Source organism: Trachypithecus francoisi, unplaced genomic scaffold (assembly GCF_009764315.1).
Source record: "Trachypithecus francoisi isolate TF-2019V2 unplaced genomic scaffold, Tfra_2.0 Lachesis_group9, whole genome shotgun sequence".
NCBI classification, from domain to species: Eukaryota; Metazoa; Chordata; class Mammalia; order Primates; family Cercopithecidae; genus Trachypithecus; species Trachypithecus francoisi.
Window position 1 is genome coordinate 22,066,482 of NW_022681474.1, and position 26,184 is coordinate 22,092,665.

A 26,184-nucleotide genomic window follows, 5' to 3' on the forward strand; every position below is an offset into this window, starting at 1 on the left:
AGAAGCTTGATGCCAGCATCTACTCAGCTCCTGGGGAGGAATCGGGGAGCTTTTTTACTAATGGCAGAAGGCGAAGCAGAAGCAAGCACATCATGTGGCAAGAGCAAGAGTGAAAGAGACTGAAAGGAGGTCCCACACACTTTTAAACAACCAAATTGCATGAACTCAGAGCAAGAACTCACTCATCACCAAGGGGATATGGCGCTAAGCCTTTCCTGAGGGATCTGCCCCCATGACGCAGTCAGGTCCCAGCAGGCTCTACCTCCAACATTAGGGATCGCAATTCATCATGAGATTTGAAGGGGACAAATATCCAAACCATATCATAGCCCTATACCACTAAATATTCTTTAAAGTATGACTTGAAAAGGTTGATGTGTCAAGTACATGGATCATCATTTCACCATTCTCCTATTAGACATTGAGCTTGCATCTAATTTTTCATTATTATTGATAATTTATGATGAACGTTTTTCTATATGCATTTTTGTCTTTCTCTGTAATTATTACCTAAAGACTGACTCCAATAATTTTACTAGGTCAAGACAGATTTTTCAAATGTGCTGTTAGGGCAGGCATTGTGTCTAAGGCCTGTAATCCCTGCGCTTTGTGAGGCCGAGGCAGGAGGATTGCTTGAGTCCAGGAGCTCAAGGCAACACAGCAAGAGCTCATCTCGGCAAAACAAAACAAAAAAAAAATTAGCTGGTCATGGTGGTACATGGCTGTAGTGCTAGCTACCCAAGAGGCGGCGGAGGGAGGATTGCGTGAGTCCAGGAGGTCAAACTATGATCCCATGACTGCACTCCAACCTGGGCAGCAGAGCAAGACACTGTCCAAAAATATATATATATATATTATATATATATTATATATATTATATATATTATATATTATATATATATATATATATTATATATATATATACACACACTATCAAATATATTTCCAAAGGAACTTTCTGCTAAGCATATGGTTTCTATTAGATGGTTGTGAATTTGCTAACACTGCACTTGAGAAGTGGAGTGAAGACGGAGCTCCCATTGGCAGCCTGGGTTTTCTTTAAGGTTAAGTTACAGAAACCTGGGTCAGCTTTATTCCTACTAATTGCCTCCATATTCCTGGGCATGTTCCCATTAAAATGCTCTGCCACAGCAAGACTGCTTAAACAGTGACGGTTTTGTGGTCAGCATATTTATTTCCTGCCCGAAAAGAGTGGAAGAAAAATAAAGCAGCTGCTGTATCATGTGAATGAGTTTAGCAAAATTTGGTGTTCCAATTGTTTGGTTTTGTGACCCTGGGTGATGAATCTTTTCCTCTGCCTTTTGTGGCATTTCTGGTTGTGTTTGCAAACCCAGTTCTTTGTGAACTTTTTCACCCAAACATTTGGTTCAGTTTGTTCCTGAAATGAACGAGGAGTTGGAATGAAAATGTGAGCTCATAGACATTTCCCCTTAGTGTATCCTTGCTTTTTCAAATTGGCTTCTTTTCTTTCTTTCTTTTCCTCCAGATTGTTTATTAGAAAAAAAAAATCATCATTTGACAGGAATAGAGACCATTAGATAGTTTGCGATTTACATTCTCTTATAATTCCTCTCTCTCTCTCTCTCTCTCTCTCTCTCTCTCTCTCTCTCTCTCTCTCTCTCTCTCCTCTCTCTCTCTCTCTCTCTCTCTCTCTCTCTGCAGTGGTCAGATAACATGGTATTTTATGGGAGTGTACACTCAGTAAGAATAGGTTGACTTCATAGACTCAACCCATTTCTTCTATTACCTTCTACTACCTTGTGCACAAAGTCATTTTTCTACCTGTAGACTTCTATAACAGATCTAATGTGTTACACTGCAATGATGCACTATAAATTATAAGCTTGGTGTTGACTTTTTTATGATAAACATGAACATATGAAAATGCCCCCAAAATCAAACTCTCTAAGGCATTGTTGCGCTTCAAGATCTCCGTAAAATCTCCCCTCCCTCCTTGCCAACACTTTTACTGAAGTACATCTTGGCATCGTTTCAGCTTGATGTTTGAAAAGTATTTGTTGAAACAACCTAGTGTAACCCTTTGCTGATTTTCCTAAAATACCGTGGTTAGGAACTTGTTACTTTGTAACATTAGATTGCAGTAACAGGATCCATACAATAAATGCTTTATCTCTTGAGTTAGAGAAAAAGTGCTTCTAAGCATCTGGTTTGTTTGTTTCTTTTTGAAATTATAGCCTGTGTAATTGATTGTCCTGCTTAAATTTGATTTCTAGAATCTTAAAGTCTAAGTTGCATCCTGCCTCTAATAAATATACATACTCCTATGATAGCCATTTCATGAACTGTCCATCTTGTTACCTTTGCCTCAATTCTATTTTCCTGTTCTCAGATTCACTTTCTCCAACTTCCTACCTACTTCTTATCTGTTTTAGGTTGTTTTACTGTGCTATTGTTTTTATAACATGCTATAAATCAGTCTTTATTACAAAAAGGACAAAATAGTGCCTAAAATTAAAATTTATGATTACTTTCCTTGAAAAAACAAGTTTATTCGAACAGGCTAAAAAATGGACTGTAAATGATCAGAGAGCAGGTGTAAAATAACACTTTAAGGTTTTGAGAAAAGAAAGATGATACATTGAATCATTTGAGACTGAGAGTTACATAGGAAACACAGGGCACCAATCTCTTATGATTACTGCAAGTTGAAAATGAACAAGTAAACAAACCACAAAACCTATTTCCTTAGGTTATAAAGCCAGGGAAGAAAAAAAAATTAAAGAACATTGCCCATTGATTTTTAGGATGAGACAAAGTTAAAAAAAAAAAAAAGAAGAAGAAGAAGAAGAAAACAGTACCCTGGTTAAGAAACAAACATTTCTAAAAAGATCTCTTCTTGGCAGAGGGAAATACATTTAATGAACATTAAAAATAGGTATAATTAAAATCAAACCCAGGAATATTTTATTTTTATTGGAATGCTGTATTGTATTTTCCTTTTATCTGGAAGATTAGTTCATTGGGAAAGGCTTCAAATTCCTTAAATCTTTTAAGACTGGAAACATTTGGGGAAAACTAATTGAAGACTTTAAAATGAGAGAGGTGGAAGTAGGAAGAGGAAAATTAAGATTTACTTCCCTGGGACAACTCAGATTCACCATTAATTACGCTAAACAAAATAAAATGTAATAGGCATGACTCCAGAATAAATGAATTCTATTTCCACCAGTGAAATTATTGTCTTTCATAATTTAGATGCATCCTTTAAAAAAAAAGTCACATGCATTTTTATGGTTGGGAAACATCTCTCCCTAGTAGTAACAAATCAAACTCTTCACAGCCTGAAAATTCACTTGAAGACCTTGATGTTTATGCATAGATATTCCATACCCCTCATTGTTTAAAAGAAATACATAGGAGGAACACAGGTCTTTATTTTTCAAATATTGTAAAATAACAAATTAGTACTCAGGTGATTTTTCTTTTCCAGCCATATAGCTTTTTCATTTTCTCCATAGTAGAAATAAATAGAAAGGCCATGCCTAATCTAGTGTACTCTGCTCATCTTCAGGGAAGCCTCCAAGCTACTCTGGGCTGCCACTTAAACAGGTGAAAAAGGAATGGAAAAAGAAAAACAAAACAAAACAAAATAAAAAACAGAGGGCAGAAGTTACTCCTGACCCACTTAATGTCTTGGGCTAAGCAGAACAGGAAGCTACATACAAACATGGCTCTATTGAACAATAGTAACAAATGAATTGTCTTTCCTCCGTGGGGGTTGAGGAAATATATCATTGAGGGTGGAAATAAGCAGAGAGAAGTTAATGGACTTCATTTCATCACTAAACCTTTAGACCATAGACAATTATCATTATTCTTTCTACAAACACTCAGTTGATTCCTACTGTCTTCCAGGCATTCACAAGGTGCTGTAACAGAGAGATGAGGAAACCAGACATGTTCCTTATCCCTCATAGGACTTGGAGTCTAGTTGGGGAAGAATCTCAGTTGCTCCATCTGTAATAGAAGACAGAGACAAGATGATTGCAAAGGTTCTTGCTAGGCTCTAAATTAATAAATCTATTTTATTTAAATTAAAAGTAATGCTAGCCATGGTGGCTCACACCTGTAATCCCAGCACGTTCAGAGGCTGAGGTGGGAGGATTGCTTGAGGCTAGAAGTTCAAGACCAGCCTGGGCAACATAGTGAGCTGTCATCTCTACAAAAAATTAAAAAATTAGCTGGGTGTGATAGCACATTCCTGTAGTCCCAGCTAGTCAGGAGGCTGAGGCAGGAGGATCTCTTGAGCCCAGGAGTTGCAGGAGTTGGAGGCTGCTGTGGGCTAGGATCATGCCACTGTATTATGGCCTAAGTGACAGAGCAAGACCATATCTCTAAAAAAAAAAAAAAAAAAGTGGAAAAAGTTCAAAGTAATACCGTGATTATTAATTTTGACACCTCCTTATTATTGTTCTTTATACCAATGTCCTTTCATTTCACAAATTTGGGGGTCAGGAGAAAGAAGCAGGAAGTTTAAAAGAAGATATAAATGACAAAAGGAGGAAAGCATAAGGAAAGAAGGTGAAGAGAATGGCACTCAACTATCGGTAGGCACCTACTTGTGATAAGCACTTTATAAACACGGCATTTCATCTAAGGGCAGAAACCAGCAGTTGCCACCCTCTGAAAAGCTCTAGAGGGAGGAGCCGTATACTAATCAACTTTGTAAATCTAGGACCCAGTGCAACGTTTGGTACGTAGTATGTGTCCTAGACATGTTGGGTGAATGTCAATAAGTAAATAAGAAAAATGATAAGTAACATTAAGAAATTCTCTTTCCACCATCTGAAGGAGTGAGTTACCACATTGGAGAGCATCAATTCCTTTCAGGCACTTAACTCATGACAATTGTGTCTCAGATTTTAGGATATTGTCTGACATCTTACAATGTCTAGAAATCATTTCCCTCATGGAAGCACGAGGACCAACGCCTCTACACAAGAAATACAGAGAAAATACCTTTTGATAGATAAATTATTTTGTTTATCCATTAAGATCATTTGACACCTACATTGTAATTATCCTAATTTCAGACAGTATGATTCTTCATACTTTCACGTGGACAGGTTTCGACACTGAGGTTTTATAACACAATCCACCAAGATACGATGAAAATAATCATCCATGACCCTCACAAATGGTATTCCCTTTCACTTAAAAAAATCTGTGCTAACATTTTGAGCTCATGTCAGGCACAGTGACTCACACCCATAATCCCTGTGCATTAGGAGACCAAGACAAGAGCATTGCTTGAAGTCAGGAATTTTGAGTTCAAGACCAGACTGGACAATATAGCAAGACCCCATCTCTACAAAAAAATTTAAAAATTAGCCAGGTGTGTTGGCATGCACCTATAGTCCCAGCAACTCAGGAGGCTGAGGCCAGAGCATCACTTGGGCCCAGGAGTTCAAGGCTGCAGTGAGCTGTGATCACACCACTGTATACAAGCCTGGGCAACAAAGTGAGACTCTGTCACTAAAAATAAAAAATAAAAAAAGTTAAACTTTTGAGCTCATTTTTCTTTGAATATTTTCTAAACCTAATTTTAAATATGAACATATTGTAACAGTGTTACTCCCATGAGATGGTAGTGGAAACTTGGTGTTTGGTGAATTTCACTACGCAGCAGGAGCAGTTTTACAGACACACCAAGTGACTTACTCGTAAATTGGGGGGGAAAATCAAAAACAAAAACAAACACATGTCTGTAGTTAACATAAAGAAATTAAATCACTCATTTATCACCAAAAATGGCAATCAATTTAGTAAATAAAGTGAAAACACTCAGTAAAACAAATTATAAAAGTGTATGTTAAAAATTAACAAACTTGCAACGTGTGTAAAAGGATGTTCATTTTGAAGAACAGGCCTCTCAGCAGGAACATTGTGCTGTCACTGTCGTAGACACGTCAGCATTTGGCGTGACAGCTAGTCTCACTGTCACCTTTGTTTCCTTTCAACCCAGATAAAGGTTTATTCACTTAGCTAGTCTAAAGATGTTCACTTTAAGTGGCAATCAGACTCTACCCTGAAACTGTCCAAACATTGCCATAATAATTTTCCTATACACTAGCTTTAAAATTGTTTATATTAAGGAAGTTTTATAGCCCCACTTAGCTAGGGATAAATGCGGTTATCAAAAATAAACTTTTGCCAGAGGAACTGGCAAAAAAAGGAAGTAAAAGGCATTCAAATTGGAAAAGAAGACGTAAAATTCAGTATTCACAAATGGCATGATTCTCTATATAAGAAATCCCAAAGAATCCACAAGAAAGCTACTAGAGCAAATAAACAAATTCAGAGAAGTTACAAGGTATAAAAACAACACTCAAAAATCAGTTGTATTGCTACATACCAGCAATGAACAATCAGAAAAGGAAATCTTGAAGGCAGTTCTATTGATAATAGCATCGAAAAGAATAAAATACCTGGGAATAAATTTAACCAGTGAGGTAAAAGATTTATACACTTAAAATCACAAAGCATTATTGAAAGAAATTAAATAAGACCTAACTAAATGGAAAGACACACTAAGTTCACAGAAAGGAAGACAATATTGTCAAGATGTTAATACTAACTAAAGCAACTGATATGGTTTGGCTCCGTGTCCCCACCCAAATCTCATCTTGAATTCTAGTTTCCATAATCCCCACAAGTCATGGGAGGGACCTAGTGGGAGGTAATTTAATCATGGGGGTGCTTACCCTCATGCTGCTGTTCTCATGATAGTGAGTAAGTTCTCACAAAGTCTGATGGCTTTATAAGGGGCTTTTCCCCCTTTTGCTCTGCACTTCTTGCTGCCACTGTGTGAAGAAGGGCATGTTTGCTTCCCCTTGTGCCATGATTGTGAGTTACCTGAGGCCTCGCCAGCCCTGTGGAACTGTGAGTCAATTAAACCTCTTTCCTTTTTAAATTACCCAGGCTCAGGTATTTCTTCACAGCAGCATGAGAACAGACTAATACAGCAAACTACAGATTCAAGACAATCTCTATAGAAAATTCTAACAGCCATTTTTGCAAAAATGAAAAACCTCTTCTCAAATTTATAAATTGCAAGGGTACCAGATAGCCAAAACAATGTTGGAGAACTCAAACTTCCCCATTTTAAAATTTACTACAAAAACACAGTAAACAAAACTGTGTGGTATTGGCATGAGGCATGAGAACATACGTATAGATCAACTGAAATGAATTGAATTGAATTGTAAATTCAAATATAAACCCATACATGTATCATGATTGATGTTTGACAAAGATGTTAAGTCCATCCAATGGGGAACAAATAGTCTCTTCAATAGATGACATTGGGACAACTGGATTTTGACATGCAAAAGAATGCAGATGGAACCCCTACTTCACACCACATACAGAAATTAGCTCAAAATGGATCAAAGAGCTACATGTAAGAGCTAAAGCCATAATGCATTTAAAAGAAAATAGAGTGGTAAATCTTAATGGTCTTGGATTTGGAAATTGATTCTTTCTTAAATATGACACCAAAAGCACAAGCAACAACAAAAAATAAATAAGTAAATTGGACTTTATCAAAATCAAAACCTTTTGTGCAACAAAAGACATTATCAAGAAAGTGAAAAGACAATCTGCAAAATGGTAGAAAATATTCAAAATTATGTAACTGATAAAAGTTTAATATCAAGAATATATAAAAATCCATACAACTTAAGAACAAAAAGACAACCCAATTTCAAAATGGGCAAAGGACTAGAATAGTCATTTCTTCAAAGAAGATTACATATAGTCAATAAGCACATAAAAAGATGTTCAACATCACTAGTCATTAGGGAAATGAAAATCAGTACCACAATTAGATACCATTCACTTCCACTGAGATAGCAATAATAATAATAATTTAAAAACTGAAAATAACTAGTGTTGATGAGGATGAGGAGAAATAGAAACCCTCACATTGTTGGTGGGAATGTAAAATGGTGCAGCACTATCAACAGTTGGTAGTTCCTTGAAAGTTAAAAAAGAATTACCAAGTGTTCCATGAATTCAACTCCTAGTTACACACCTTGAAGAATCAAAATTGAGACTTAAGCAGATATTCATACAGCAATGTTCACCATAGCACTAGTCACGATAGCCAAAAGATGGAAACTACCCAAATTTCCATCAACAGATGAATGAATAAACAAAATGTGGCATATACATCCAATGGAATATTATTCAGCAATAAAAATGATTAAAGTTCTGATACATGCTACAATATGGATGAATCTTGAAAACATTATGCTAAGTGAAATAAGTCAAACACAAAAGGACAAATACTGTATGATTCCACTTAGATGAGGTACCTAGAGCCTAGAGACAGAAGGTAGATCAGAGTTTACCTGGGACTGGTTGGACGGGAATGGGGTGTTAATGCTTACCGGCCATGGAGTTTCAGTTCAGAGTGATAAAAACATTTTGGAAATAGTAGTAATGGTAGCACAACGCTGTGAATGGAATTAATGGCATTGAGTTGTATACTCGAAATGGTTAAAATGGCAAATTTTATGTGATATATAGGTTACCACTCTTAATTACAAATTAATAAAAGTAACATGACTGAAAACCATTGAATTGTATCTAAGTTTGTGAATTGTATGGCATGTGATTTATAGCTCCATAAAGCTGTTAAAAATAAAAATGTAAAACATTCCCCTCAAAGTCATGTTTATTGGATGTAACATAGATTGGTCTTTGTTTTATTCTTTTTTTCTTCCTTCCCATTTGTCATAATTTCAGACTATTATAAACACTTCCATGCTTTTATCAACACTAAAACAATGTTGTCAGTTAATAAGTGAATTGCATTAGAACTATAAATATGCTCACTAAATTAGAATTGGAAATTGCCATCAGAATTATCTTAGTTTTGCACTGACATATGTCTCTTGTCGCACATTCAGAATTCCACTTCGCACGGTATCTGCACATAATGGATCTAAGATAAACTTAATTTATGTGAATGCATAAGTCAAGGGAAAAAAACTTGTATGATCCGTGCAACTTCCTTTCCTCTACTCAAAAATTCTAAGTCAGTTCCTTTATCATCATTATTCCTAGAGGTGGTTATATTCTTTAGAACCTCAATTCTTACAACTCATTTATTCATTGGTAGGGGGGAAAAAAATCAACTCCTCCTTAAGAGCTACCAGCATATTGACAAATACAGTAAGTCAAACATTGCATTTTTTTTTTTTTTTTTGGCCTGATGAAGACTCTTCATTACACCATTGAGTTTCAGAACTGGCCAAAAACTTTACAATGAAACAAACATTTGATTTCCCTCATGTAAGGATCCATCATTCTAACTAAAATTGCCTGTATTTGAATATCAAATTGACATAGATGATGAAGATGGAAAATCATAGTATTGAACTTGAAATAGTAAATGTGTAGAGTGACATTAGCAATTTCCTTCGTGGAAGAATCTGTGGACGGTGTGTATAATAGTTTACCTTATAAATAAATAGGAAAGACATTAAAATGTAAGTCTAATAATCTAGGGATTTTCAAGAATGGGAGATGTATCTTTGATCTGGGAAAAATAAAAGCAATTTGAGACTACGAAAAAACAAAAGTTGCAGTAGGAAGGATTTGCCATTGCTTACCTCCCAATACTCACACTGAAACTCTTTCTTCTTTTATTACAACTCCACACCCTTACTCTTAAATATCTTCCTTCTTTGTAGTTACCCAAATCTTGAAGGCCAGGCACCTTCAAATGTTGTTTTTTCATTTTAATAGAAAATTATTTTAGACTTAAAAGCCTTTCTGAAGACAAGCAGCTTCAATAATTGAATTAACAGGGCTGAGAATTATATAAATTTACCTGGCTTCTGCCTGCCAACCATGGTCTGGGTCATCTGGAGTCCCAGCAGTTTAAGACCAAAAATAATTGCTTCATATCAAGATCTTTTGTGTTGCTTCTGCCTCACATCCTTGTGACTGACGGCCAAGCTGGTCCCTTCAGCTCCTGGTTGCATGCTCGGCCTTTGACCATCTGTCCTGTCTAGCCCTGTGGTTTGGGTTTCCTCTTGCTTCCTGATTTCATGCCTGATTTCAGCCTCTATTAATTTTTCTGAGCTCTCGGTGTCAGCGGCTGTCTTATCTTTACTTGGTTCCTAATTTCTATTTTGTTTTGATCATCCCTACTTCCATGTCCAATTTTTCCTGCTTTGGTATTTTGATACATTTCAAAACGATACTTCACTCCCTACCGAGTCTCAACTCCAAGATTATCCGTGGCTCAGCTCATGTACTAACCCTGCTGTGTACTGAGATTACTACTCCAAGAATTTAACGTAGACTAGTCTTGAACAAAGTAAAGGCAAAGAGTCAAACACAACTTATTCAAATTAATCAGAGCAACTAATAAGCATTCAATTAGTGCTTAAGGAATTAACAGATATTTGTTGCCTCAGTTCAGACTTTTTTCAAGAATAACCCACAAAATAGATGCAAATGGCCCGATTCATCAATAAGCAAAATGTACCCGCAGTGAGGGTGAAACATTTAATCTATTGTATATTTAAGCCAGTGGAGATCAGGAAGCTTAAAAGACACTGAATCCACGGGGAAAAGATATTGCCAGCCAAACATAAGTAGCCAGATTAGACTGTTAGGCTCACTGATGCTGCAGTTTCTTTGAAAAGGACCATGTGGTTTGGTAGATGACAATAGGCAGTTATGCCTATGGCAATTTGTTTTTAGAAATCCAATCAGTAAGAGCTTCCTTTTTAGTACATTTTATTTTGGGACTTAGAATTATATTACTGACAAACATTAATTTTCACTGTATCCTGATCAGGCTAAAAATATATATTATACATACATTATACACTGTATTATAGAATTATCATACATTATATATTTGTTACTCTTGTCATTAAGCCCTTAAAACAATCATCCTGGAATTGGTCTTCCATTCTCCATTGTGTGTGTGTGTGCATGTATACACAGGCAGGTATAGGATCCTTTCGTGTGTGTGTGTGTGTGTATTTAGTTTTTGGTTATTTTTTGTTGTTCCTATGATGGACATTTTTTCTTCATCAGTTGTCACCAAGTAGTCCAGGGCTGTGTGTCTTCTAATAAGTCTATTAATTCTTAAGTATAAAAGGAAAATAATCATATGAAGGCCAGTTAATTATAGTGAATTATGCACATCTAGTCTGATATGTGATATTACCAAGGGCTTGCTGTTTTTGATTTTCATGAAACACTACCCTAAAGAACTTTTCAGAACACTTGTACTTAACTTTGCTGATGAAAATGTTAAAGACTATGACTCATGGGCTACAGATCTTTATGACAGATACTGTCATGGAAAACAGTCTTCAGGATGTAGTGGTTTGGCACTTTGCAGTGTCAAGGACTTCAAGATGGCCTTTATCACTAGTACAGCTTCATATTACATTGTTCTTTCTAATGTTGGACGCTTTGCACTGAGTAATAGTTTAAGAAATCAACATTCAGACTACTAACTTTTGCCATTTCTTTTATTTGCCTGGGTTTATTTGGATCTAAATACAAATTACATTTGCTTTCATGAATGTGATTGCCTTGGTGTCCTGCAAAAAAAAAATAAAAAACAAACAAACTTTACTTATGGTAATACATTCACGGAAATAAGTGTGCTGGCTAGACAACGTGTCTCAAAAGTTTCTAACAAACAATAACCTGAAAATGTACTATGGTAAATGTCAATACTTTTTATTTTTTAATTTTTTTGATGGCCTGTGTGCTTTAAGGAAAACCGAGGGAAGTAGTAACTGTGCCTTTGTCAATCCAGTTTACGGGAACTGGAGCAACCCAGAGAAAACAGAGGTAAGTGGCAAAGTGTGAACTGTATCATTTCACACAAATGCAGACACACACACACACATTGAACAAGTGTTGCTTGAACATGTTTCTACGTCATAACTAAAAGAAACGTTTTAGTGGAGTTATTTCAATTGGGGGTAGAAAGGAGTTTCCGTCTCTACAAATATGCCATGAGAATTGTCCATTTCAGGACAGTTTCAATCTGCTTGTAAGATCAGTTCACTGTTAAACGGCATTGTGGTCACTGTTTATACTCAAAAAGAGCTGACAAATCTGGAAAATATCAGTTTAACCCACAGAGTATTAGTCAGTTACTTATAGTAACTATTAATTGAATGTCTTTCATATTTTATTTTCAAAAACAAAAGAGAGGATAGCATTCTATTTTCTGTTTAAATTTAGGGTGACTAGTGAGGGCCATTACCTGATAACTTAGAAGAGAAAAAAGAAGTGAGAATGTATTACATCTTCCTTGGACCTTTTTGGGGCTATCCCTTATTTGTATAAGCAGGGAGAAAATGGCAAGGAAAACCTTTCTTGTTCCTTTTTTAGATTTTTTTAATTTTTAAGTCATTTTTAGGTATAGTTGACAAATACAACTTTTATATGTTTAAAGTATACATTATATTTTACTATAGTATACATTGTGAAGTGATTACTACAACAAAAGTATTTAAAATATCTATCACCTCACATAGTTAACTGTGTGTATGTGTGTGTGTGTGCACGCTGCAAACACTGAGGATCTCTCAGCAAATTCTGAGTATATCACACAGTATTATAGTGAGATGTCATACATTAGATCCCCAGAATTTATTCATCTTGCACAAAAACTTTGCACTCTTTGATCAACATCTCATTCCTTTCTTTTTATTTTTCTCATTCCTTTCTTAAGTAAGTGTTATGAGACTTCATCTGGATATAAAGTAGATTTAGTTATGACACACCACTTCTGAACTATAAAAGTTTTATTACGTCTGATTTTAGAGCTATATAAAATTCACTCCTTATAAAGTGAGTATTATATAAAGCTAAAATTTTAATTATTCTTTTTCTTTATGAAAATAGGTCATAGTTTTTTATCTTGCTCTTGGTTATGAAAATGAGGTATCAGGTCAGGTAGTTTCTAGTAGTTTAAGAGCCTTGAGTGCTGTGGTCGAAGCCTAACAAAACACTTGACTTTTTCATTTTTGCGTTTTAATCAATAATGATATGATACACACTTTTATTATTGTTTTGGTAGGAATGAAAACAGGAAGTAAACGATTTCCTAAAGCACAGAGAAAATGAATTTAGATGATTCAACAAGTAAGACAGAGTAAAAATGAAAAGGTAGACCTACTTCATGGATAAAAAACACACACATATTTAAGAAAACAAATGTAATATATCTTTTTGACAAACTAGGATGGTATAATATAAATATGTTTTCATTTTTACTAGAGAAAGAAAATTTGTTATTTTTTTGAGACAGAGTTTCACTCTTGTCTCCCAGGCTGGAGTGCAATGACATGATCTTGACACACTGCAACCTCCACCTCCTGGGTTCAAGTGATTCTCCTGCCTCAGCCTCCTGAGTACCTGGGATTACAGGTGCCTGCCACCATGACTGGCTAATTTTTGTATTTTTAGTGAGACAGGGTTTCAACATGTTGGCCAGGCTGATGTCGAACTCCTGACCTTAGGTTATCCGCCCTCCTTGGCCTCCCAAAGTGCTGGGATTACAGGCGTGAGCCACTGTACCTGGTCAGAACATTTAATATTTTTATCCTCAACTTAGTTTAACTTTTACTGCCTGAAAGATACACCTGAGATAAGGAATTAAAGTGAGATATTTTAAATTTTATATCTTTTATATTAGTGTCTCATAAACTTGTAGTAAGTAAAAAGTGGCTCGGTAGGTGTTATGGATTCTTTACTTTCTACTGAGATGGGTTCTGTTGCATTCAGATCTGTACTTCTCAGCAAGCACAGGAAGGGGTCTCCATCAAAGACCCACCTTTCAATCTGCTTTCAAGATGGTTTCCACTGTGTGTGAGTGTGGTGGCGTAATGGATGACTTGAGAGCACCTCGGAAGTGATTTATGTTTATTTTCTATTTTGATAAAAGAAAAATTCCTTTTTCGTTTTCTGTTTTCCTTTCATTATGAATGGCTAAAGAAGAAATCCTGGCACATCTCCTGGCCTGTGTGGCTATTTTGATTTCGATTGTTTCAGAAGCAAATGACTTTGTATTAATCAAACTAGGTCTACTTTCCCTATCATCAGAAAGATAGACTTCTCTAAATCTATCCTTCAAACTATTTTTTTTTTTAATTCTTGGAGAAAACGCTCACATTCTGATACAGAAATGGAGAGAATATTCATGGCAACATTCGTTGGCAATTCATGCCAATATTCATGGCAATATTCATTGTAAGCAACTGCCACGTACCCATCAGCCAGCTTCAAGGACTATCAACCCATGGTCATTGCTGTTTCACCTCTACTGCCCTCCATTTCCTCACCCTCCAGAAGGTTTTCAAACAAATCTCATATCATTTAATTTCAACCGTAAAGACTTCAGTTGTGTTTTTAAAGGACAAGGACTTTTAAAAATATAACGGCAGGATCATACCTAAACATTTAACAAGAATGTCTTGAGGCCATCAAACACTCACTGTTCAACCTACCCCAATTGCCTCATTAAAATGTAAAAGGTTTTCTATGGGGATTTTGTTGTTATTGCTATATTTTAAAAATCGGAAATTTTAGAAGGTAGATGCATCCAAATGGGTAGATATGTCTCTTAAATCTCTTTTCATCTCTAGGTTCTATTTTCTCTCTCTTATTTTTTTTTTTTCCTTGCACATTATTTGTTGAAGAAGCCAGACTGCTTGTCCTATAGAATTTCACAAATTTTAGGTTTTCCTGTAAACTATATAATTATAGTTTACAGGAAACTTAAATGAAATGGCATTTAAACTTACATAAAATGGCTTTGTATACTTAAAGTCATTGGTTTTGTTTTGTTTTGTCTAACCTAACTATATTCAATACAGAAGGCTTAGTGAAACTAGCATCAGAGAAAGAAGTAGTCAAAATACTGGTCATTGCATTTCCCCACCCCACCAGAGGTGAGGCAGTGGTGCCTAAGTCCAGAGGACCCCAGGATACATGGAATCTAGGCTTGTGTCAGAAACTCAAGCAGTGCGGGCTGTAAGTGCTGGAGGAAGAGTCAAGGATGTTCTAGTTATTACTCCAGTGAAAATCCATTAGGACCTTTGCTGCATTCTGCGTGATCTTTAAAGAGGTTTCTTATTTTAATGCCTGAAATCCTACCCTTTCAAATGTGTTTTTCGTCTTCAGAGTTCTGTCTGTTCCTTCTCAAATCCATTCTATGGCACAACATCAGGAAGCCTGGACAGCCTGTCACATCATCTCAAACAGCAGCATCGAGACCAAGTCTGATCCAAAATGTGTAGTTTCTAGAAAATTGAAGTCTCCACAATCTAATAGAAACTCATCTTCTACAATGGTAAAAAGAGAAAGGCTTTAAATGCCAGTGTAATTATAACATTTATGAATGAATCTTCTTACAGAATATAGGGAATGTTTATATGGAATCAGAATCAGTACCTTATCTTCACTGAACATCTGAATATTTTAATAAAATTACTACTTAATCAAGTTTCTTGTTTTGCTTTGATTTCATCTTTTTTTAAATGATGAATCAATTTGTTTCAGATTCTGAATACAAGGAAGTTTTAAAATGCTCTTTCTTTGCTGTATAGCTTGGAAACGCAGGTGAACTGACTTGGTATACACACGGGTAGAAATGGACAAATCACAGCAATCCAAGGCAACATAATCATAAGTTGTTTCAGCATGTTGTAAAAAAAGTGTGATAAATTATCCGCCTATTCTTGCCTTTTTCAAATGATTAATACTTTTCTACAGACATAAAAATAATGGTAAACCTAGGCGTTAAGAAGCTTGTAGCTGCAAGAAACTGAAAACTCCCCAAGCTAACGTCTTGAATTGTGTAGCAATCATTACCCCACAAACCAGGAAATTAGGAGATGGAGCCCCTGTTAGGATGGTCATTGGAACACTTCCATGACCCCAGTAAGAACCTCATCGGTTGATGAGTTTCACTTCCCAGCCTGTGCTCTCAGGCTAGGTCCCCTACAGCTTAGGTGAGCGCTCCAGCACAATGAGCTGCAGCATCGTTGTGTTCGCAGTAAAGTTCGGAGGCAGAGAGGCCCATTTCTTTCTGCTTTTCACTTTTGACCAGCAGGAAAATCCCTTCCCCCACGCACTGCCCGCCACAGCACTCTTCGCATTGGCCAGCATAGACATGGAGCTCAGGCTGAGCCAGTTGCTTGGAAGGCAATGCGGCCACCGTGATTGGCTGGAACCCTTCCCTTATACCCCCTGGGGCTGAGAGTATCTGTGAAGCACCTTGTGAAGCAGATGACTGTAGGTGCTTAAATGAAATTGAAGTTAGGAAAGGTGAAGGGGATTATATCTATTAGGCGGCAATAAGCATCTAAAGGAAAGGAATGTTCCTCTCTCTAGTAATGTGCCCTGCAATCACTTCAGTGGATTTAGATAGAATGGATTAGCAATCTGCCCAGCCCTTGCCCTCAAGGGGTTGAAGAGGAGAAAAAGCTGGGAGTCACTACCACTCGATTATCTGGGACATTTCTAAGCAGAATAGAAAGTCAGTTGTATGCCATGTAAGTTTCATTATTCTGTTAGTGCCTTTTGTAAAAGTACAGACTGGCGGGGAAATATTATTTCTCATCAATCTTGCAGTAAATCTCAAATTTTATCTAAATTAATTTTTTGAATGCATTATTGTTTTGCTCTGTATTATCTTTTTCTAATTGCTGCTTTCATATTGACACTAACGTTTTTGATTTCGGAAATATTCACACGAGGAAAGGTCAGTAGTAGTAGCAGGTGTTGTTCTTGTCCTTGACTCAGTCTGAATCCTGGAATTGTGGGACATAGATGCTTTTGAAAGTTGCATTTGTTTTAGCTTAAAACTGCTAATATTATCCACATAGATTTAGCATATTTGCTTAAGCATACAGTATTCTTTTTAAAAGAATAGAATTAAAATTCAGCTATGGTCACAGTAAAGAACTCTTGAGGCTACTATGTGAAAAATGTAGGAAAATGCAATTCCTTACACAAAAGATAATAAAGATTATTCTACAACTTCAACTGACCTGCTTCACAGGGATATGGAGAGAATTCGTGACATATAAGGAGCCCCAAATACAGGTTAATGACAGAAAACCAACAAAGAACAGAGATGAGAGTACTCTTTTTTTTTTTTTTTTTTTTTTAATTCTACTTTAAGTTCTGGGATACATGTGCAGAACATGCAGGTTTGTTACATGGGTATACATGTGCCATGGTGAGTTGCTGCACCCATCAACCCCTCTTCCCCTCATCTGCATTAGGTATCTGTCCTAACACTCTCCTTCCCCTAGCCCCTCATCCCCCAACAGGCCCCAGTGTGTGATGTTCCCTCCCTGTGTTCATGTGTTCTCATTGTTCAACACCCACTTGTGCGTGTGAACGTGTGGTGTTTGGTTTTCTGTTCCTGTGTTAGTTTGCTGAGAATGATGGTTTCCAGCTTCATCCACGTCCCTGCAAAAGACAGGAACTCATTCTTTTTATGGCTGCATAGTATTCCATGGTGTATATGTACCACATTTTCTTTATCCAGTCAATCAATTACTGGCATTTGGGTTGGTCCCAAGTCTTTGCTTTTGTGAATAGTGCCACAGTAAATATATGTGGGCATGTGTCTTTATAGTGGAATGATTACTGCCCAACGTAATTTATAGATTAAATGCTATCCCCATCCAGCTACCATTGACTTTCTTCACAGAAGTAGAAAAAAAACCACTTTAAATTTCATGTGGAACCAAAACAGAGCCTGTATAGCCAAGACAATCCTAAGCAAAAAGAATAAAGCTGGAGACATCACACTACCTGACTTCAAAATATACTACAAGGCTACAGTGACCAAAACAGCATGGTACTTGTACCAAAACAGGCATATATGCCAATGGAACAGAACAAAGGCCTCAGAAATAATGCCACACATCTACAACCGTCTGATCTTTGACAAACCTGACAAAAACAAGCAATATGGAACGGATTCCCTATTTAATAAATGGTGTTGGGAAAATGGGCTAGCCATAGGCAGAAAACTGAAAGTGGACCCCTTCCTTAAATACCTTATACAAAAATTAACTCAAGATGGATTAAAGACTTCAATGTTAGACCTACAACCATAAAATCCCTAGAAGAAAACCTAGGCAATACCATTCAGGATGTAGGCATGGGCAAAGACTTCATGACTAAAACACCAAAAGCATTGGCAACAAAAGCTGTAATTGACAAATGGAATCTAATTAAACTAAAGACCTTTTGCACAGCAAAAGAAACTATCATCAGAGTGAACAGACAACCTACAGAATGGGAGAACATTTTTGCAATCTATCCATTTGACAAGGGGCTAATATCCAGAATCTACAAGGAACTTAAACAAGTTTTACAAGAAAAAAACAACCCCATCAAAAAGTGGATGAAGGATATGAATAGACACTTCTCAAAAGAAGACATTTATGTGGCCAACAAACATATGAAGAAAAGTTCATCACCACTGGTCATTAGAGAAATACAAATTAAAACCACAATGAGATACCATCTCAGGTCAGTTGGAATGGTGATCATTAAAAAGCCAGGAAGCAACAGATGCTGGAGAGGATGTGGAGAAATGGGAACGCTTTTACCCTGTTGGTGGGAGTGTAAATTAGTTCAACCATTGTGGAAGACAGTGTGACAATTCCTCAAAGATCTAGAACCAGAAATACCATTTGACCCAGCAATCCCATTACTGGGTATACACCCAAAGGAGAGTACTCTTAAGGGTATTTAAATTTTTCTTCAGGTGCAAGTTATATGCACCCTAAATTGCTTAAAGCAAGTAGTTAATAAGGTGTTATAAATACAGATTGCAATTCTTTGAAACCAAAAAATAAAACTGATTTTTCTTATCCAATATGTAAAATAGGTTCAGTGCCCATGTTCAGTTTTCTTTATTTGACAGGAGATTCAGAAATGAAGAATTTAGTTTTCTTTGCATCATGTTTCTTTGGAAAAATTTTTGGCATAAGTCCAAATTTGCACCATTGTGATTGTAAAAATAGGCAAAGGTGGAAGAAGGGAAAACCAGCAGTGCACAGCGTCCACAATTATATAACCTATTTTCCAAAACATACTTTAAGCATAAAATCATGTAACAATAACAACAAGAAACACAAGTATGAATTATCTGTCAAATACTGTTCTAAGTATTTTATGTATTTTAACTCATGTAAATATAAATAATATACTGTATACTATTGTAGTTACTAGCCACATGTGGCTATTTAATTTGAAATTTAAATTAATAAAATATATATATATTTAAACTTTTATGTTTGGGGGTACATGTGCAGGGTTATTATGTAGTAAACTTGTGTCATGGGAGTTTGTCGTACAGATTATTTTGTCACCCAGGTATTAAGCCTAGTACCCATTAGTTATTTTTCTTGATCCTCTCCCTCCCCCTACCCTCTACCCTTTGTTAGGCCCCAGTGTCTGTTGTTCCCCTCTATGTGTTCTCATCATTTAACCCCCACTTATAAGTGATAATATGCATACCCTTAAGCATATTCTGTTTTCTGTTCCCATGTTAGTTTGCTAAGGTTGATGGCTTCTAGCTCCACCCATGTTCCTGCAAAGGACATGATCTCATTCTTTTTTAGGGCTGCATACTATTCCATGGTGTATATGTACCACATTTTCTTTATCCAGTCTACCATTAGTAGGCCTTTAGGTTGGTTCTGTGTCTCTGCTATTGTGAAAAGTGCTGCAGTGAACATATGTGTGCGTGTGCCTTCATGATATAACAATTTATATTCCTTTGGGTATATCCCTCATAATGGTATTTCTGGATCAGATTGTTGTTCTGTTTTTAGTTCTTTGAGGAATCACCACACTGCTTTCCACAATGGTTGAAATAATTTACACTCCGTGAAGAGTGTATAAGCATTCCTTTTTTGCTGCAACCTCATCATCTTGCCAGTTATTTTTTTACTTTTTGATAATAGCCATTCTGATTGTTGTGAGGTGGTATCTTACTGTGGTTTTGATTTGCATCTCTCTAATGATCAGTAATGTTAAGCTTTTTTTTTCATATTTTTCATATGCTTGTTGGCTGCATGTATATCTTCTTTTGAGAAGAGTCTGTTCTTGTCCTTCGCCTACATTTTAATGGGACTGTTTGTTTTTCTCTTGTAAATTTGTTTAAGTTCCTTATAGATTCTGGATATTAGACCTTTGTCAGATGCATAATTTATAAAAATTTTTTCCATTTGCAGGTTGTTTACTCTGTTGATAGCTTCTTTTGCTGTGCAGAAGTTCTTTAGTTTAATTAGAGTCCATATGTCAATAAAATTAAACCTAAAATGTAGTTCCTCAGATGCACTAGCTACATTCCAAGTGCTCAGTAGCTAAATGTGCCATTAGCTACTATATTTGACAACCAGAGAACACTGCCATCATCCCAATAAGTTATTTTGGTGAGCATTGGCTTCGAACAAGGTTGAAATAATGTACTATAAATAGTACAGTAATCTTTATTAATCTAATTGGTGCTCAGATTATTTCCCAGTATGTGTATTTTAACCAGATACAGCCCATTTTCACATGATAATAAATTAAAATAATACAAAGGATATTGAGCTGAAAGCAAACTAGCAAACCTATGTGATGAAGTTGATTTTAATAATGTTTTCTCACAATATAAATGTGTTATGTCATTCTGTTATACCCGCATCATCTTTGAATATTCCTTTTTATATTTAGATGGAACATTGAAAAAACTACGTAAGAATTTGCTTTTCCCTTTTTAGCTTCTTGATTTTCAATCATTTTTCATATTTATCACACTAAGAACTGAAGATTCACATTCTCCTTGAAATACTAACTGCATTGTGTTTGGCTTTTAAGGGTATGCATTTAGATAAACCAATTACTATATCCAGGGGAATGTTTTTTGCAATAAGTAGTCTTAAATTTCATTCTTATAAATAAAAACCAGGGAAAATTCATCATGAAATATAAAAAGACTGGACTTTTTTTTTTCCCTAATGGCCTTTTAAAAAAAATCAAACGTCAAGTGTATATTTTCAATGTCAAACCAATGACAGCTTTGCGATTCTTAATGTTATTCTGCTTTTCTTTGTGTCAACTTGCAAAATACTTTGCATTTCATTGCTAATATGTCTAGAAAACCAATGCAAGGGTTAGTACCTAAAGAAAATAATCATCAAACTCAAGAACCTACTCTTTAAATAATTAATTACAAGTGGAAAGGCACCACTTTCTACAAGCATCCACTTATGAAATTTTAATGAAACTAAGTACAAGCTATATCTTGAATTAAAGAACTCTGTATCTGTGAATCAATTTGAGTATGTATGAACAAAAAATAAATGATTATAATATTTTAGGACCTACTTAAAAATCCACAGTGATACATGTCATTAAACATTCTGAGAAAGTAAAGTGCTCTAAAAAGCATGTTTTCTTCTCTAGAATGGAGAAGCAATAATAAAGAGCCTTTTGTTTTCCTAATTTTAAAAATTTTTGCTTATTTATTTAGGCCTGATCTGGCTTTTTTAAAGGTAACTTCCTTGGAACTTCATAATATCTGTCCAGAGTTTTGTTACTGAGAAATATGCTCAGTAAATTAGGATAATATAATTTAGGGCCAATAAAAGAAATGCCATCCTAATAGATCAGTAATGACAAATCTAGTTTTCTAATCCAGATTCTTACTGAAAATATTAAGTAAATATTTAATATATTAATAACCATAAACTAATGGTTAAATATTTAGTCACTGTGACAAAACTTGCCTTGCTGTTAATTTGTTCAACAAATCTTTGTGAAGAATTTTTATAGTGAAAGAAGTAAGAGAAGGCAGTGAGGAAGTGAGATGACAGCTGAATAACAAACAATGTATATAATGTGGCCATTACCCATCTATCCTCCTAGGACATCTACCTTCTAGATGCCAGCCTCATAATTATTCTCTCATCAGTACTGGAGTTTTTTCAAGTATACAAATTAAGAAATTAATAAACTAGAAACACATATAAAATGAAGTCGGTAAACAAAATTAAAAGTTGGTTTTATGAAAAGAGTGATAAATCCTTGATGAAACAAAAATTTATAAACCTTTGGTAAAAACAAATTATAAAATTAATAATAAACACTTAAAAATCAGAGAAAAAACACAATGTACAAATAGCCAATGTCAGAAATAAAAATGATATAATCACCCCAGATCTTACAAACACTAAAAGGATAATTAAAATGTTGTTTATTAAAAAGCTTTATGATAAAAATAATCAAAATTCAGTGGAACTAAATTTCTGAAAATGCAAGTTTTCTAAAACAAGCATAAGAATAGAAGAGCTAAGTAGTCCTATAGCAAAGTAATTGATTCATGTTAAATAATCTTCCTTCAACAAACTCTAAGTTCATAAGTTTCACTAGCACCTTTTAAGAATTAATCACATTTAATTAATTTAATTTAATTACATTTAAATTAATTACATTTAAGAACTGACCAACTTATACAAGTACTTTCAAAGAATAGGAAAAGATGTAATACTTCCCAATACATGTCATGAGCACAGCATAGTTTTGATACAAACCCTGACAAAGACATTGTAAGAAAGAAAAATTTTAGGCCAATGTTACATATAAACACGAATGTGAAACATTAAGTGTGTGCATATATTATATATTATGTAATATATGAAGTTCTAAATATATGTTATATATAATATAAATATACGATATATGTGAATAACCAAATATATATATTACTGTTTTTGTATTTACTCCATGAATGCAAATTTGGTTTAACTTAAAACCTCAGTGTAACTCAACACATCAGCAGAATGAGAAAAAAGTATATGATAATTATAATAAGTGCGGAGAAAAGATTTGGTAAAATACATCTGTTCATAATAAAAATTTTTAGAAAACTAGGAAATTAAGGGAAGTTAACATTATTAATATGATAAAAGGCATCTGCAAAAAAACTCACAGCTACATTTAATGGTAAAATGTTGAAAACTTTCACTTTAACGTGAGGAATAAGCCAAGTATACCCGCTATTGACACTTCTTTCAAAATATTTTAACTGTTTACTGGGTGTCTTAGTGAGAAAATAAGACATGAAAAAGAAATATAAGGTATAAGAACTGAGAAGGAAAAAAATACTGTAATTATTTACAGATAGTATGATTGGTTACATAGAAAATTTAGAACAATCTCAAGGTTAATTAATTATTGACTTTAGTAGGTTTGTTATACAATTAATATATAATGTTTAATTGAATTTCTATAGATCCTGAAACAAATGTAAAATAAGTAAAATCATAAGTTAAAAATAAATACATTAGAATAAATTTTACAAAAGACACATATAACTTAAAAATTTTAATGAGAGATATTAAAGAGGACATGTAAATAGAGACATACACCATGTATTTTTTTCAAATTGATCTGTAAAGATTCAATTAAATTCTTACCAAATTTCTGCCAGATATTAAAGACCTGAGGAACTGATTCTAAAATCTATATGGAAATGCAGTGACCTAAAATTAGCCAAAAAATGTTGAAGAATGTAGTGTGAGGAATTCTTTATTGAAGATCATATATAAAGTTAGAATAATTTTCACATTGTGATATTTTCTATCTATAAAGATAGAGATCCCAGAAACAGACACCCACATAGAGGGGTACCTGATTTCCAACAAATGGGGAACTGCAAAATAGTGCAGAAAGGGCATTTTCAGTGACAGACTAAAGCTTTGTTTCCATGCAGAAAAATTAGTGAAACCTGACGTCCCCCACCTACTTTAGGTGAACATCAATTCCAGGTGGGTTTTATTGAACAAATGTTCCCCAATTTATGATGGTTCCATTTAGGATTTTTGACTTTAAAATACTGTGAAAGGAATGTTCAGTAGAAACTGTACTTTGAGTACCCACACAACCATTGTTTTTTACTTTCTGTATGGTAATCAATAAATTACAGGAAATATTCAATAATTTATTATAAAATGAGCTTTGTGTTACATGATTTTGTCCATCTGTAGGCTAATGTAAGTGTTCTGAGCATGTCTAGGGTAGACTAGGCCAAGCTAGGAAGTTCGGTAAGTTAGATGTGTTGAATGCATTTTTGGCTTATGATATTTTCAATTTGCAATGTGTTTATCAGGATATAACCCCATCATAAGTGGAGGAGCATCTGTCCATCTAAATGTGAAAAACATAACAGTAAACCTCCTAGAATGATCCAGAATATAATATATACAAAAGTATGATTATCATCTCCATAAGAGGAAGACTTCTTAAATGAGCACAAAATTAACCATAATAGAAAAGATTAATAAATTGGATATATTACATTTAGACACTTCTGTTCAACGAAAGATGCCATTAAGAGATGAAAAACAGTGAATTACATAAAACTAGTAAAATACATATACAAAGAATATATTTTTATTACTTTGTCACCCAGGCTTGAGTGCAGTGGTGCAGTCATGGCTTACTGCAGCCTCAATCTCCTGGACTTAAGCAATCCTCCTGCCTCAGCCTCCGGAGTAGCTGGGACTACCGTGTGTGCTTTTAATTTTTTTTATTTTATTTTTTTGAAGAGATAGTACTTCAGCATGTAGTTCAGGCTGGTCTCAAACTCATGGTCTCAAGTGATTCTCCCGCCTTGGCCTCTCAAAGTGCCGGGATTACAGGCATGACCCACCATACCTGACCAGAACATATATATATATTTTTTTAACTCTAAATCCATAAGAAAAAAGCAACAGAAAAAATAGCAAGATACTTGAACATGAAATTCACAAAACAAAATGAGCAAATAATCATATGAATACATCCCAACCTTGTAAATTATCTGGCAAATCCAAATTAAATGTACAACTAGATAGCACTAGATACTAGGTTCATACATGCTACTACTTGCCAATCTGAATGGCTAAAATTTAAGAAGACTGACAATACTAAATGTTAGTGTTATAGACTATGTCTCCCCAGATTCATATGTTAAGTCCTAACCCTCAGTGTGATAACATTTGGAAATAGGATGTTTGTGAGGTAACTAATGTTAGCTGAGGTCATGAGAGTTGGACCACCATGATGGGATTAGTGACCTCATGAGAGACACCCAGAGAAACCTCTCTCTGTGTCCCTCTCTGTCTCTTTCTCTCTTTCTCTTTCTGCCTGCCTCTGTCTTTCTCTCTCTTTCTCTGTCTCTCTCTGTTTCTCTGTCTTGCTCTCCATTATGCCATGCATGTGAAAAAAAAAAAAAAATAGATCATGTAAACACACAATGAGATGGCAGCTGCCTAAAGCCAAGAGGAGTTTTCAAAATGAAACCTACCCTGTCAGCACGTTGATCTCAGACATTCCAGCTTCCATAACTGTGAGAAATATGTTTCTGTTGTCTAAGCCACCAGACTATGGTGTTTTGTTACAGTAACTCAAGTTGACTAAGACAACTGTCAAATACCAAGGATACTGCCAACAAACTGTTGACAATACCTAGGAAATGAAGCAACTAGACTTTCATACCTGCTGCTAAGCGTGTAAATGTGTCATTATCTTCTAAAGCTGAGCATATGGCTACCTCATAACCCACCGTTCACCCGCTTCAGGAATTCCATACATATGTGAATCCAGGAATTTTATATATATGTATCTCCAATGAAATGTGCAACCAGTACACAAAATTGCATACATATATGGATTGAGATACATATATAAGAATAATGATTACCACATTATATAAACAGGAAAAAATCCAAGTATCTGTCAATTGTGTGTGTGTGTATGTGTATAATACATTAAGTAAAGTGTCGCATAGTAATAGAACAATAGAATGAACAAACTACAGTACTTGCAACAGTGTCGAATCTCACAAACACAATGTTCAGGAAAGAGGGTAGATGCAAAAACATATGTATTAGGAATATAGTGTTTAGGTGTGCAAGTCTAGGTGGTGAAGTTATGAAAGAACATATGAAAAGGAGATCTTGACAATGACCTACTTTTTGACCTACTTTTTAACTTTTTGACCTACTTTTTAATAGAGGCTATTACATAAGCATGATTTATGTGATAATTCATGAAACTATGTATTTTGATTTTTTTAAGTTG

At 35.1% G+C, this 26,184-nt stretch overlaps 1 protein-coding gene and 1 long non-coding RNA gene across 8 annotated transcripts in view; one reads left to right on the plus strand and one right to left on the minus strand.

Moving 5' to 3' along the window:
* The window catches only part of MALRD1 (MAM and LDL receptor class A domain containing 1), a 702,910-nt gene extending 687,367 nt beyond the window's left edge, over positions 1 to 15,543 (plus strand). Inside the window, 2 exon segments of the mRNA XM_033209380.1 lie at positions 11,802 to 11,877; positions 15,223 to 15,543. Coding sequence (XP_033065271.1) covers positions 11,802 to 11,877; positions 15,223 to 15,324 — 178 coding nt within the window. The 3' untranslated portion in view covers positions 15,325 to 15,543.
* Positions 1 to 26,184, minus strand: part of LOC117082590 — a 47,662-nt gene that overhangs the window by 6,477 nt on the left and 15,001 nt on the right. For 2 of the 7 annotated variants that reach the window (XR_004436693.1, XR_004436695.1), the window contains one exon: positions 3,871 to 3,999. The exons of 2 other annotated variants lie outside the window; for them this stretch is intronic. This is a non-coding gene — a long non-coding RNA (uncharacterized LOC117082590). Of the gene's footprint in view, positions 1 to 3,870; positions 4,000 to 4,108; positions 4,172 to 26,184 lie in introns of those variants that run through there. 3 more of the 7 variants (XR_004436690.1, XR_004436691.1, XR_004436694.1) reach the window with 2 other exon arrangements.